The 12,951-nt window shown below is 37.1% G+C and overlaps 1 protein-coding gene across 4 annotated transcripts in view; it reads right to left on the bottom strand.

Annotated features, from left to right (window-relative positions):
* Positions 1-12,242, bottom strand: part of LOC108062424 (beta-mannosidase-like) — a 90,523-nt gene extending 78,281 nt beyond the window's left edge. For 2 of the 4 annotated variants that reach the window (XM_044394689.2, XM_044394690.2), the window contains exons 1-2: positions 11,998-12,242; positions 9,899-10,042 (exon numbers count right to left, since the gene is read on the bottom strand). In XM_044394689.2, coding sequence (XP_044250624.1) covers positions 9,899-10,042; positions 11,998-12,100 — 247 coding nt within the window. In that variant the 5' untranslated portion in view covers positions 12,101-12,242. The remainder of the gene's footprint in view (positions 1-9,898; positions 10,043-11,997) is intronic. The other 2 variants (XM_044394691.2, XM_044394694.2) reach the window with 1 other exon arrangement.
* Positions 12,243-12,951: the final 709 nt, after the last annotated feature.

Below are 12,951 nucleotides of genomic sequence, written 5' to 3'. Positions count from 1 at the left end.
TCAGAAAAAAAGTTATTAATTTTTTCCCGAAACATCCCATTTTGTGTAAGTTGAGACACTTTGAGCGTGTAAGTTGAGACACCCGTTTTTCATACAAAAAGGCCTTAGGCCAACAGAGGTCGCTTTCTGCCTAGTACATATGGCGAAGTATGTTTGCCATTTAAGTTTATTTAGATTTAGAAGTACAAAGATAATGAATATTATTAACACACGTGTGTCGCTCGCTGATTCTCGCCGCTCAAGTTATCAAGAGTTGCCACATTGTTCTTTTTAGTCCGCTGGCAAGCTTCTGTTGGCGCTGCTGTCATATTAGGTTGCCACAGTACTCCCCCTCCAGTGAATGCGTTTGAAAATTTAACTCTATGACTTCTCTCATATGTCCTGGTCAGTCTAGGGGTAACTTCTTCTGCATCCAACTGGCGGTCGTCCTTTACTAAAAATGCTGGTTTGAGGCGATGAACTGACAATGCAGTCTCATGCCCATTGAGTCTAATAATGAAAACACGATCGTTTTCGCGTCTGCCAATCTCATGAGGACCAGTGTAAGGGGCTTCCAGAGGCTGCTTTACGGCGTCAGTGCGGAGAAATACATGCGTACATTTATCGATCCCTTTCAATATGAACATCTTCTGCTTGGTATGATGTGCTGTTGATGTCGGTCGCACTTGTTGCATGTGCTCTCGAAAGATGCTCAAAAAAGAGGTGGGGTCAACCGGATCGTCCAAGTCGGTAAAAAACTCATTTGGCAGTCGAATAGGTGTTCCGTATACCATTTCTGAGGCTGAAGATTTGATGTCCTCCTTGAAACAGGTACGAAGTCCAAGCAAAACTGTTGGCAGTAACTCCGGCCACGGAATACCTCTGTTGCACATCAAAGATGACTTAAAGGATCTGTGCCACCTCTCTATGAGTCCGTTTGACTGAGGATGGTAGGCCGTCGTGTGTATGTGTTTACTTCCAGCCAGATTAGCAAGATGTTTGAAAACTGCTGACTCAAATTGTGTTCCTTGGTCCGTAGCTATCGTTTTCGGAGAACCAAATCGAGATATCCAGTGAGTCCAGAACGCCTTAGCTATTGTCTCAGCAGTAATATTTGAGAGAGGTACAGCTTCTGGCCATCGCGTAAATCTATCAATCATAGTCAGGCAGTACCGATAGTTTTGTTGTAATGGCATAACTACAATGTCGAGGTGAACGTGGTCTAATCTGCCGTTTGGCACGTCGATCTTTTCTGGTGAGAGGTGGTTGTGTTTGTGGATCTTAGAGCGCTGACAAGGTAGACAAACTCTGCACCATTCGAGGGCATTTTTATTCATCGAGGGCCATACAAACTTTTGGCGCACTTGACGAACTGTTGACCGACCACTGGGATGAGACAAACCGTGAATGAACGAAAACACAGCATTGCGCAAAGATTTGGGTACATAAGGACGAACGCTTCCTGTAGAAACATCGCAGTAGAGTGAGATGTTGTCATCAAATCGAACCCTTTGAAGTTTAAAAGATGAGGTTCCTTTTAAAAGATGTACCAGTTCAGGATCTGACGCTTGCTCCTTTTCAATTTGCGATAATTTGATGACAGTCGGCATTGTTATAGAGCATAATCTTGAAAAAGCGTCTGCGACTGCATTCTCTGATCCTTTCACATGCATAATAGTCGTGCAGAATTGGGAGATTTAAGCCAAATGTCGTAGCTGTCTCGGTGATGCTTTCTCTGGTCGCTGCTGAAATGCGTACACGAGCGGCTTGTGATCCGTTCTGATGACAAAAATGCGTCCGTCAACAAGGTGTTTGAAATATTTAATGGATTCGAAGATAGCGAGCAGCTCTCGGTCGTACGTCGAGTAATTTTTCTCCGTGTTGCTCAGCTTCTTTGAAAAAAATCCTAGAGGCTGCCAATTTCCGTGTGTACGCTGCTCCAAAACTGCCCCGATTGCGTAATCGGAAGCATCACAAACCAGCTGAAGTTCAGATTTTGGTGCGGGAAAAATCAAGAGGGCTGCGTCTGCTATGCTTTGTTTGCAAGCGTTAAAAGCTGCATGGAGCTCTGCAGTCCATTCAATTTTACGTTGATCATTTTTTTTAACATCCCTTAGCAACTCTGTGAGCGGTGCTTGAATGTGTGATGATCGAGCCAAACATCTGCGATAGTAATTTATAACGCCCAAGAAACGACCAAGTTGGCTTATGGTTTCAGGACGTGCATAATTAAGAAGGGCATCTATGCGTTCGGTGGGTGGTATAATTCCAAATTCGTTGATCGTATAGCTGAGAAAGTTTACTTGAGATTGCGCAAACTGGCATTTGGTCAGATTGATGCTTAGACCATGTTTCTGAAGTACTTGCAAGACAGTCCGAAGATGTTCTTCGTGTTCAGCGATGGAATGCGACGTTATAAGTATGTCATCTATGTAGCAATAAACAAAGTCCATGCCGCGAAAGATGTTGTCCATAAAGCGTTGAAATGTTTGAGTCGCGTTTTTTAACCCAAACGGCATGTACTGAAACTCAATGAGTCCAAAAAGAGTGCACACCGCGGTTTTTTGGATATCGTTTTCTGCCATTGGAATTTGGTAGTACGCTTTAACCAAATCGAGGGTTGAAAAAATCTTCTTTCCTTGCAGTTGTTCAGTGAAGTCGTGTATATGGGCGATTGGGTAGCGATCTGGTATGGTGATTGAATTCAGTTTTCGATAATCTCCACATGCCCGCCAGCCACCATCTTTTTTGGTAACCATATGTAACGGGCTAGACCAAGGACTTTTTGACGGGCGACATATGCCTTTGCTCAATCAAGAAGTTTATTTCTCTCTTGGCAGTGACAAGTTTTTCACCGGAGAGGCGTCGTGATCTATCAGCAACAGGAATTCCATTTGTTTCAATGTAGTGACGTACGTCGTGTTGCGTAGCTGCTTTTATCGATGGCTTTGTCACGTCGACAAATTCACTTAGAAGTTTTTATACCCGTTACTCGTAGAGTAAAAGGGTATATTGTATTCGTGCAAAAGTATGTAACAGATAGAAGGAAGCGTTTCCGACCCCATAAAGTATATATATTCTTGATCAGGGTCACTAGCCGAGTCGATCTAGCCATGTCCGTCTGTCCGTCTGTCTGTCTGTCTGTCTGTCTGTCTGTCTGTCCGTATGAACGCTGAGATCTCGGAAACTATAAAATAGGGATGTCAAATATTTTAAAAATATCGTATCGCTGATATATTTTCTTTAAGAAAAATATCAATATGATATATCAACATCGATATATCAGATACTTTTGATATTTTTTTTCAGTTGAATTTCAAAATTTTAGCCGCGTAAATAAGCTAACAACAAAGACTTTTGCCCTAAAATTAATGTAAAAGCACTAGAAAAGTATTAACCAAATACAACCCTAGTCAAAAGTATTTTCACAAATTTGAATGTTAACTGTACTCATATTTTGAACTTATAATATAAACATTTTGGCACCTATGGAAAGAACACTTCAATTCCGTTAATGGGGGAGATACATATAGAAAACAAAAAAAATTCAATTTTTTTTTATTATTTAAATTGATAGTATAACTCATTAAGAATGTGTCATGAAAGTTTCAGGAAGAAATTCGAACTATTTTGGAACTTATACCAGGATGACGGCACCCATCTTCCTTTGCAGTAGATATATTTCATTACTTTAAATGCGTTTTTCTCGAAACCACGTTTTCGCCAGCTGCGGATCGTGTATCTTAAAAAATAATGGTTCGATCATTATGCTGCTTTTACAGAAATGTTTGTAATGAAATTGCCTACTGTCTGAACCTACTTACTGTAGACATTTGCAAGTGTAAATTTTTTTTTTAAGCAAAAACAACAAAATAAATATGCAAAAAATTAATTTTGACTTTGAAAGGGTGCCAATTCCAGAGTACTTGAGATATTCTATGTAAGTTAGGTTCAGACAGTTTATACATTAATTCTTAACAAAATAAACTTAGTTTCATAAAAATCGGATCTACACAGCGACCTGTGGACGATCCGCAGCTGGCCTACTTTTTTTTTAATATAGCCTGGCAAAAAATTCCCATGGCCGCCATTTTAAAAGATAAAAAAAAAAATTTTAAAAATTATAAAATAAAACAGTGTAATCAACAGTGTAATAATTAATTTTGATTGGGGAACAACTTTGCATCAACACTTTTTTGTTTTAAGCCCCAGGAAAAAAGTTAAAAATTCGACTTTCACAAAATTTGCTCACTTTTCAAAGGGGTCTTAATGGGCTTAGAACATTTTTGAATCATTTTAACGGAATTGAAGTGCTCTTTCTATAGGTTCCAAAAGTTTATATTATAAGTTAAAAATATGAGTACAGTCAACATTTAAATTTGTGAAAATACTTTTGACCACCCCTGTAATTCGTTTTATTAAATTCCTTATTTTATTAGTTCCACACAAAAAAGTTTTTGTTTTTCAAGTGGGATAACATTTTTGATGTATTCCCACTTGTTTTAATAGTTTTCAAATAAAGTTTGCACTTAGTTTGTTTTTATTAATTTTTTTTTTTTTTTTTGGCTTTGATTTCAACGAATGTTGAAAATGAAGGTTGGTCGCACGACTAGTGCATATGACCAGATACTTTGTCTTGATTTTTGTGTTACACAAACTTAACCTAAAAATGAATCCACACCACGAGGTCCCTTGCCCTACCCGGCGTGAAATGTGCGTGTTTCTTCAAAGGCCTGTGAATGTGGACTGTTTTTATTAATTTCACCGAAATAAATTTTAACACGCTTCATTTTTTTGTGCACAGATGAGAGAAAGATATGCAAATATCAAATAATATCGAAAAATAAAATATCGATGTTGTGATATTTGGCTAAATAAATATCACGATATAAATATATTTTTTTTGCAAAAAATATCAATATATTGATATTTTGATATATTTTTGACATCCCTACTATAAAAGCTAGAAGACTGAAATTTTGCATGTAGATTCTAGGAGTTCCTACGCAGCGCAAGTTTGTTTCAAAAGGGTGCCACGCCCCCTCTAACGCCCACAATCGCTTATGTACGATATTGAAAATTTCAATATTTCGGAAAAGTAAAAATGCAGTTTTATTGTGTTTATCAATACCTATCGAAATGTAGAAGAAATTTTTTAAATCGGACCATTCGTTAAAAAGTTACGGCGGATCAAAGTTTTTATCTCCATGTATAATCCTCCACAGAGAAAATTCTGACGTTCTCATCTGAGTTGAAAATGTTCTTAAAAATTGAAAGGCCTTTTTCAAGTTTAAAATGTTCTAAATGTGCATGAATTAAGTTGAATTGGTTCTTAAAATCTAGTTGAGCTTAAAATGTTCTTGAAATAAGAACGAATCGTTATTATTTTAGCACATGGTTCTTAAATCAAATCGATTTGGTTCTCAAAAACCACAATATCTGAAAATGTTCTTAGTTTGAGAACGAAAAAGACTAAAGAAAGAACAAAAATTAAGTTGCATTTCAACTTAAAATGATTCAAAACTCTATTCTCTAATTTTTTTGGATTTCCTAGAACGCGTTAGGATGTTTTTGACACCTAGAACGCAGTAGACCATTTTACTTTGCTCCAATACGACTTTAACATTAGATTTGCCCTTTTCGTCTTATATGTAATTCCCAACTGGTTCTAGCCCTTCATGAACCAAGCCCAATTCAGATTCTGAGACTTTAAGGCTTTTTTCTGGCTCAAGTCTATAATAAACTTTCACACTAGCTGGAAGTCAAGTGCAACCCGCACCTTTATACGGTGTAATTGGACAACTACCTTTTTAATATTACTTATAAATTACTCTTATCCTTAGCTAAAATCAAACTCAAAATGCTACAGAATTGAAAGAAAAAAGTGCTGAAAATAGAACAAATGAACTTATATTTGTATCCATTTGACTTAAAAATGTTCTTGAATTAAGAACAAAATCAACTTGAAAATAGAACGAAGTGAACTTAATGTCGGATTTTTAGCTAACACCATTTCGTTCTGATATTGAGAACATTCAACTCGAAATGAGAACATCTGTGCTTACCCGGTTTTTAAGAACGAATGTTCTTGATTTGAGTGCAATGTTCTTGGTTTTTTTTCTCTGTGTCCCTTTAGCTGAGTAACGGGTATCTGATAGTCGGGGCACCCGACTATAGCGTTCTCTCTTGTTGAAATTTGGACATACACTGCACTGTGGAAACTGATATGTGTTTCGCTTGTGCAAGACATGCTGTGGTTGATAGTCCCGTAATTGAGTCGATCAAGCGTTGGTTTTTAAGATCAATGAGCAATTGGAATTTGCTCAAAAAGTCTGCCCCAATTATAGCTGTGTGCACGTCAGCGATAATGAACGGCCATGTAAAGTTGCGGCGAAGATCCAAGTTCAGCTGAGTGACGTACTTTCCATAAGTATGAATGACTGTCTGGTTCGCTGCGTACAGAGTCAAATCGCTCAGAGTAGTTTTTTGTCTAACCAGCGTTCGTGGTATGACGGAAACTACAGATCCAGAATCAACGAGGAAGCGGATGTGAGATGTGCGATCAATGACGTGTAGGCGCTGCTCTTGTGGAACAGCTGGCTGAACTGTGGGCTCGCTGGTTATATTGGTGCTGCCGCCGACCAGCGTGTCGGGCGACAGCTCCTTTAGTTTAACGACGAGGAGCGGGAACATGGTGGGCGGCACTTTTGAGCGTTTTCTCCAAATCGGTCGTGATAGAAGCAAAGCTTCTCTTGAGGCCCAGATGCCTGTTGATTCGTATTTCCAGTTTGTACGTTGCCACGCGATGAGTTCATCGTGAGCGTCCTTGGGATTGGATACGTTTGACATCCTTTTGCAATACGTCGAACTTCTGTGATAGCGAACGCAAGTTGTCGTTGATCTTTTTCCAGGGGTCTTCGGTGGAAGTGGCGCAAACAGATGGATCCGCTGCAGTCGTGGTATTTGTGCTGATCGCAAAAGTGGCGTTGTGGTGTACCGCTTCGAGCATCTTGTCTGCGATCTGAGCGAGCTTATCCAAATCCGTCTCTTCCCACACTGTAAGAGTGGGGCGAATTGAAGCCGGCATCTCTGCCAGGAAAAAGAGTGAGAATGATGTTCTCGCTGCCCGGGTCCGGAGCTAGTCGACGCATATTGGCCAGGATCTCAGATGGTTTTAAACCAGATGTACCTCCACCCTGCAGAAGTCGGCGTAGTTTCGACTCTGAAGATTCGGCAAATTTTTGTAGTAAGCGATTTTTAATTGCTACGTACTTGTTTTCGTTGGGTGGTCGAATGACTAAGTCTTCCACTGCCAGAACTACATCCTCCTCCAGGTGAAGAGTCACAAGGTCGAACTTGTCGGTGTCGTCGATGATCTGGTGCAATCGAAATGACCGCTCCACTTGCGCAAACCATAGTTGAGGGTGGACAGTCGTACGTGTGTGTGTGCGAGTAGTCTCATCCCGGTTGCCAGGTACATTTGTCCGAAGTGCCTCGAGTTGCTGCTGCAGATCTCGGACTTGAGCAGTTAAATCAGGATTTGTATCCGGCATGATGAATGGAAAATCGGAGCTATCGCTTTGTTCGTCGAAATTTAGCCGCCTATCTTTAATTTTTCGCAAATCGTATTGGCGTCTGTTCATTCAGTGCGCAATTTCTTAATTGTGAACGCGTGTGTCAATTTCGTACAATAAGTAACTTTTATTATGATTTTACTTGTCGGGGTCACCACTATGGCGAAGTATGTTTGCCATTTAAGTTTATTTAGATTTAGAAGTACAAAGATAATGAATATTATTAACACACGTGTGTCGCTCGCTGATTCTCGCCGCTCAAGTTATCAAGAGTTGCCACATTGTTCTTTTTAGTCCACATACATTTTTTTGATATTAGGGGAAAAGTGAATGTTCAAAGAGCCTTTTGATTTTAATTGTTATTTGGTGTAAGTTCTTAAAAAATGGATGGGAAATAATTTAGGACGAACTAGAATTGATTAAATTAACATAAATAAATAGTTCCTTATAATTTGGTGTACTTTTTGTGTGAGAATTATTGACTTTTAAAAGTGTCTTAAGTTACAGACTTCTTTTTCAAAATGTCGTTTTTTGGGACTTTTTTATTTTATATTATATTATATTATTTATTTTTGTTTTTTATTAAGCTAATAGACTAACCTTTCGATCAGTACCAAATGCGTAAAGTTTCATAAGTGAATGTCGAAATGGCAGATTAACAACAAAAGGTGTACCAACCTACAGACCTCTCCCCTAAGTAAAAAACATCATAAGGTAAAATTTTTTAGTACAATTTTTTTTTGTAGGACATTTTTAAAAGAAAAAAAAATGTTTTTTTAAGAAAAAAAAATATAAATAAATCACTTATAGGGTTCTTAGTTTCACAATATTTTTTTTAATTTAATTGGATTTTTGAAAAAAAATTATTTAAATCGGTCAACTATGTATATCTTATAGCTGCCGTTCTATTTCAATCAAATAACAAGAAAGGAAGCTACCTTCGGCCAGCCGAAGCTTATATACCCTTGTAGATAAAGTAATACTCACTCGGTGCAGTTCCAGGGATTCCAGATTCAGCGTTTCTATTTTTGAATTTTATTTTTAAGTAGTCAAGAATTAAAACGCCTACTTCCTACAAGTAACAATGAATTTTCTTATATTTGTTTGAATATTCCTATGGGAGCCTTAAGATATAGTGGTCCGATCCGGCTCGCTCCGACATATGTACTACCTGCAATAGAAAGAAGACTTTCGGGAAAGTTTCATCGCGATAGCTTTAAAACTGAGAGACTAGTTCGCATAGAAACGGACAGACGGACAGACGGACATGGCTAGATAGACTCGGCTATTGGTGCTGATCAAGAATATATATACTTTATTTGGTCGGAAACGTCTCCTTCACTGCGTTGCAAACATCTGACTGAAATTATAATACTCTCTACAAGGGTATAAAAACACATCTTAACGAGGTAAAAAACTAGTGACAATCGCACCTTCAACGTACAAAAGTTTTGATATCAACTTTTGTGACGAAAAATGATTTTAGATGCGACTAAATAAGTACGATATAGTTATTCCTTCGGCACGCTACAACAGAAAACTTTCGTGTAGATATTAAATATTTGCTAAAGCGGGCCGAACGAGTAAATTTTAGGTAGCGTACTTATTAAGTCGCATCTAAAATCATTTTTCGTCACAAAAGTTGATATCAGAACTTTTGTACGTTGAAGGTGCGATCGTCACTAGTTTTTTACCTCGTTAAGAGGTTTTTTATTTGATATTTTATAGGTGTCATAGAATAAATCAAAAAAATATAGCACATTTAAAAAAATCTGTTAGAAATCGTTATTTATTTCATATCTATATTTTTAGTAAAATAACATCATTTTAAATTTTAAACCCAAATTTGTATATTAATTTATTATTATCTTAATCAATACCTTCACATAAGTAAAATATCTTCATGACATTAGGGCGCGCGGATAAACCAGGGCTGACGATATTTCAAATTATGAACATTTCTTGCTAACTTAATCTGCGGTTTTCTCAGAAGAGGCACAAAAGTGGAGGCTAATTTTTTCAGAATTTGTAGTTAAATATCTAGCCTTTTTTTTTTTAAAGAATTAAACGGAGATCTAGGGTGTAACACTACTTATATATCCCAATATCCAAAGAAAACTAAATTTTTTTGGACCACTTTTAAAAAATTAAAAATTGGTTGCTCTTAAGTTTCATTCGTTAAATATATAAATTAGGCCCTTAGGAGTTTTCATAAAAATTTTAAAGGTGTATAAAAATATCTATTTTTCTTATCGGCTACAATTCTGTTTCGAAAAATCAACTATAAGAAACCATTTTGGCAGGCTTTTTGTTCTAGGCGCCCCACAATGTGACTGTCGACTCACTGTAGAAGCTAGTGCTATAAATCCAGGATATGTTGGCTATCCATCGCAAGGATACGTCATTTTCCGGGCCTAGCAAGTCGCCGTAAGTATCCTTGAGCGCTGTATATACTCCGCTCGGAAGTCTAGGAACGTCAATAGTTACCGCTAAAAATCATCCAAAAATGTAAAGAAAGGACTTATAAATTGGTTATAAATATCACACTCATAAAAATATTTTTCTACATTTTAGAAAATGTAAAAAAAGTTTCGCCTTTAAACTGAGAAAAATTTTCTATTTTCACGACAAATTTGCCATAAACTCAAGGCAGGTGACCATAAAAAAATCTTTTTGGGGATATTTTTCTATATTTCTAATATTTAGGGCAATTTTTTTGATTTGCCTCGTTTGATGTTTTCTAAATCCAACGACGAATTGCCCTCGTTTTTTTCTAAAATTTTTCTAAGTACCAGGGCGATTTGCCTTAAAAATCACTCCAAAAGTGTGAAATTCGGCAGCCCAGCGGTTTAATCACTTGCGCTTTCAACTTTGATATATGAGGACTAAGGTCGTGGGGCTTTGGGTTCGAACCCTGTGTGATTCAACTTGATTTTTATGTTTTCTTTTTAAAGGTTATAATACTAAGGACATTTTTTCGTCCGAATTTTAAATTAAAGTAGTCTTCAAACCTTAAAAACGTATGGGAATTCTGAGTTAAAAGCATACTTTGTGTTTGCGGGCAAGAAAACGGCCCTAATTGTCACAATCGTCAGGAAAAAAGATACGGTTTAGTTGCCTTTAGTCAAATACTAACGTAGACCTCAAGAATTCAAGATGTGTGCAGAGTTTGTATGTCGCCTTGCGCTATGGGTGTGTGGTGCAGCGGTAGGACGTTAGACTCTAAACCGAGAGGTCGTGGGTTCGATTCTCGCAGTGACCAAAAGTAAGTTGTTTTTTCTCCTCATATTTATTTCCCTAATTCGTTTACAAACATGATTTTCATTTCTAACGGTTGTGCTGTATAGGTCGGGCCCCCCTTAACGCAGCTCTGATATAGCTACACACCAATACAATAACATGAAACGGTGTCCTCTGCCGGTGTTGTTTAAATAAAGCAGTCCCAGTTCCCAGAATATACACAATTGAAATACATGCTTCCCAAATTCAGTTAAGCATGCTCAATAGGGCGGTCCACATTTGTATGGAAATTTTTAAGGTCCAACTCTCACCCGCTTATACGGTGCGCATTGTGGTATTCAAGGTATACCAACAGACAATTTTTAAAAAAATCGTGTTTTAGGGTCTGCGAATTGGTTTCAAAGTTTATCATTGTTGCATTGTTGCCTTCGATCAAAAAGTTTTTCTGATCAAGGTGGCATAGATATCAACAATTCAGTTGATGTTTGCTCTCCTTTTTTTACCAATTATTCCAACAAAACTCATAATTTGACAAGACAAGAAATGGGAGAGCGATTTTTTTCGACCAAATTCGAACTGTTATACATGTCGTATGAGAAATTTTAAAGCAAACTTCCGCAAGGTCTAAATCTTGAAAAAACATTTTTTTTGTTTTCACATACATTTTTTGCATACTTTAATATACCATGTTAAGGGGTGAGAAAAGAATTTCGTTTTTTGTACCGCCCTAATGCTCAAACACGATTTTTTTTAATTTGTTCAATTTTTAGGGTATTTGCCTTTAAAATCAGAAAATTCGCCCTTACTTTTAGAAAAATACACCTTAAATTTAGGGCAAATCACCCTAAAAACAGGAAAATATTTCTCAATTCAAGAAAAATCACGGTAAATCACACCAAGTTTCCATAGGGATTTTTTAGAAAAATATTTCTAAATACACGGGCGAATGGCCCGCGGATACGATCTACGGATGATTTTTTTAATCCATGGGCGAGAAGTCAGTTTTTTAGAGCGATTTAGGGTAAACATTTTCTGAGTGCAGCTATGGTAGGTAGTATATAAATTGTCTATAAAGCCAATTAATTAGAGTGCATACAATTTCCATCAAACAGTCAAAGTAAATAAAGCAGTTTTAATCTTATCTTGCTGCACATATCTCAGTTTTAGCGTGGGCCGACCGTACAAAAATAATGGAACCACTTACACGAGGTTTCATTTCTTAATGTCCATTTTGTAAGCTCTTCGACAAGAATGGTTTTCGCGCAGCTATTGCGAATAAGGATACAAAAAACAATGAATCTAAACATGTTGACACTTCAATTGACCGGTAACATTTCGAACGGGTTTATTTATTCATTTGAATTTTATTGAAATCTTATCAATGATGGTGGGCTCTAGCTTCTTACACTCTTTTATTTCTTTGACGGCATATTAACGTTCCCGAGTCTCTTTAAGTACTGGCAATTGAAGCCCATATCGAACTGAAAGTAAAAACTTACTAGGTGTGGTAAAATCTAATGATAAGAAATTAAATTAAATTCTGAAAGCCAATGTTTATATACCCTTAAATATCGTTCCTACAAAACTAAAATATAACATTAAAAAAATGTACTTTAAAATTTACTCGTGCTTATGTTCCAAAAAAATGTCTATCGTTTTTATGGCAGCTATATAATTTATTTGCCTTATTTTTATACCCGTTACTCGTAAAGTAAATTGTATATTGTGTTCGTGCAAAAGTATGTAACAGCTAGAACGAAGCATTTCCGACCTATAAAGAATATATATTCTTAATCAGGGTCACTATCCAAGTCGATCTAGCCATGTCTGTCTGTCTGTATGTCGGTCTGTCCGTCCGGATGAACGCTGAAATCAAAGTTCTATATCTCCATCTCCCTCGCACTCCCTTTGCTGAGTGATGGGTATCTGATAGTCGGGGACTCGACTATAGCGTTCTTTCTTGTTGTAAAATGTAATACTTAAATCTAAAATATTAAAAAGGCTAAAAGACTACTTCAAAAAGAAAGGGTCAGACAGACGGACATGGTTAGATCGAATTGTCTAGTTAACTTTGTAGCAGGGACCGTAATCATTATAAGTGAAAAAATAAAAATTACCCTTTAATGATTACACTATGCAGCATCAAAAATTAACCTCG

Source organism: Drosophila takahashii, chromosome 3R (assembly GCF_030179915.1).
Source record: "Drosophila takahashii strain IR98-3 E-12201 chromosome 3R, DtakHiC1v2, whole genome shotgun sequence".
Lineage (NCBI taxonomy): Eukaryota > Metazoa > Arthropoda > Insecta > Diptera > Drosophilidae > Drosophila > Drosophila takahashii.
Note: the sequence above shows the minus strand (reverse complement) of the source record. Positions and strands in the feature narration are given on the sequence as shown.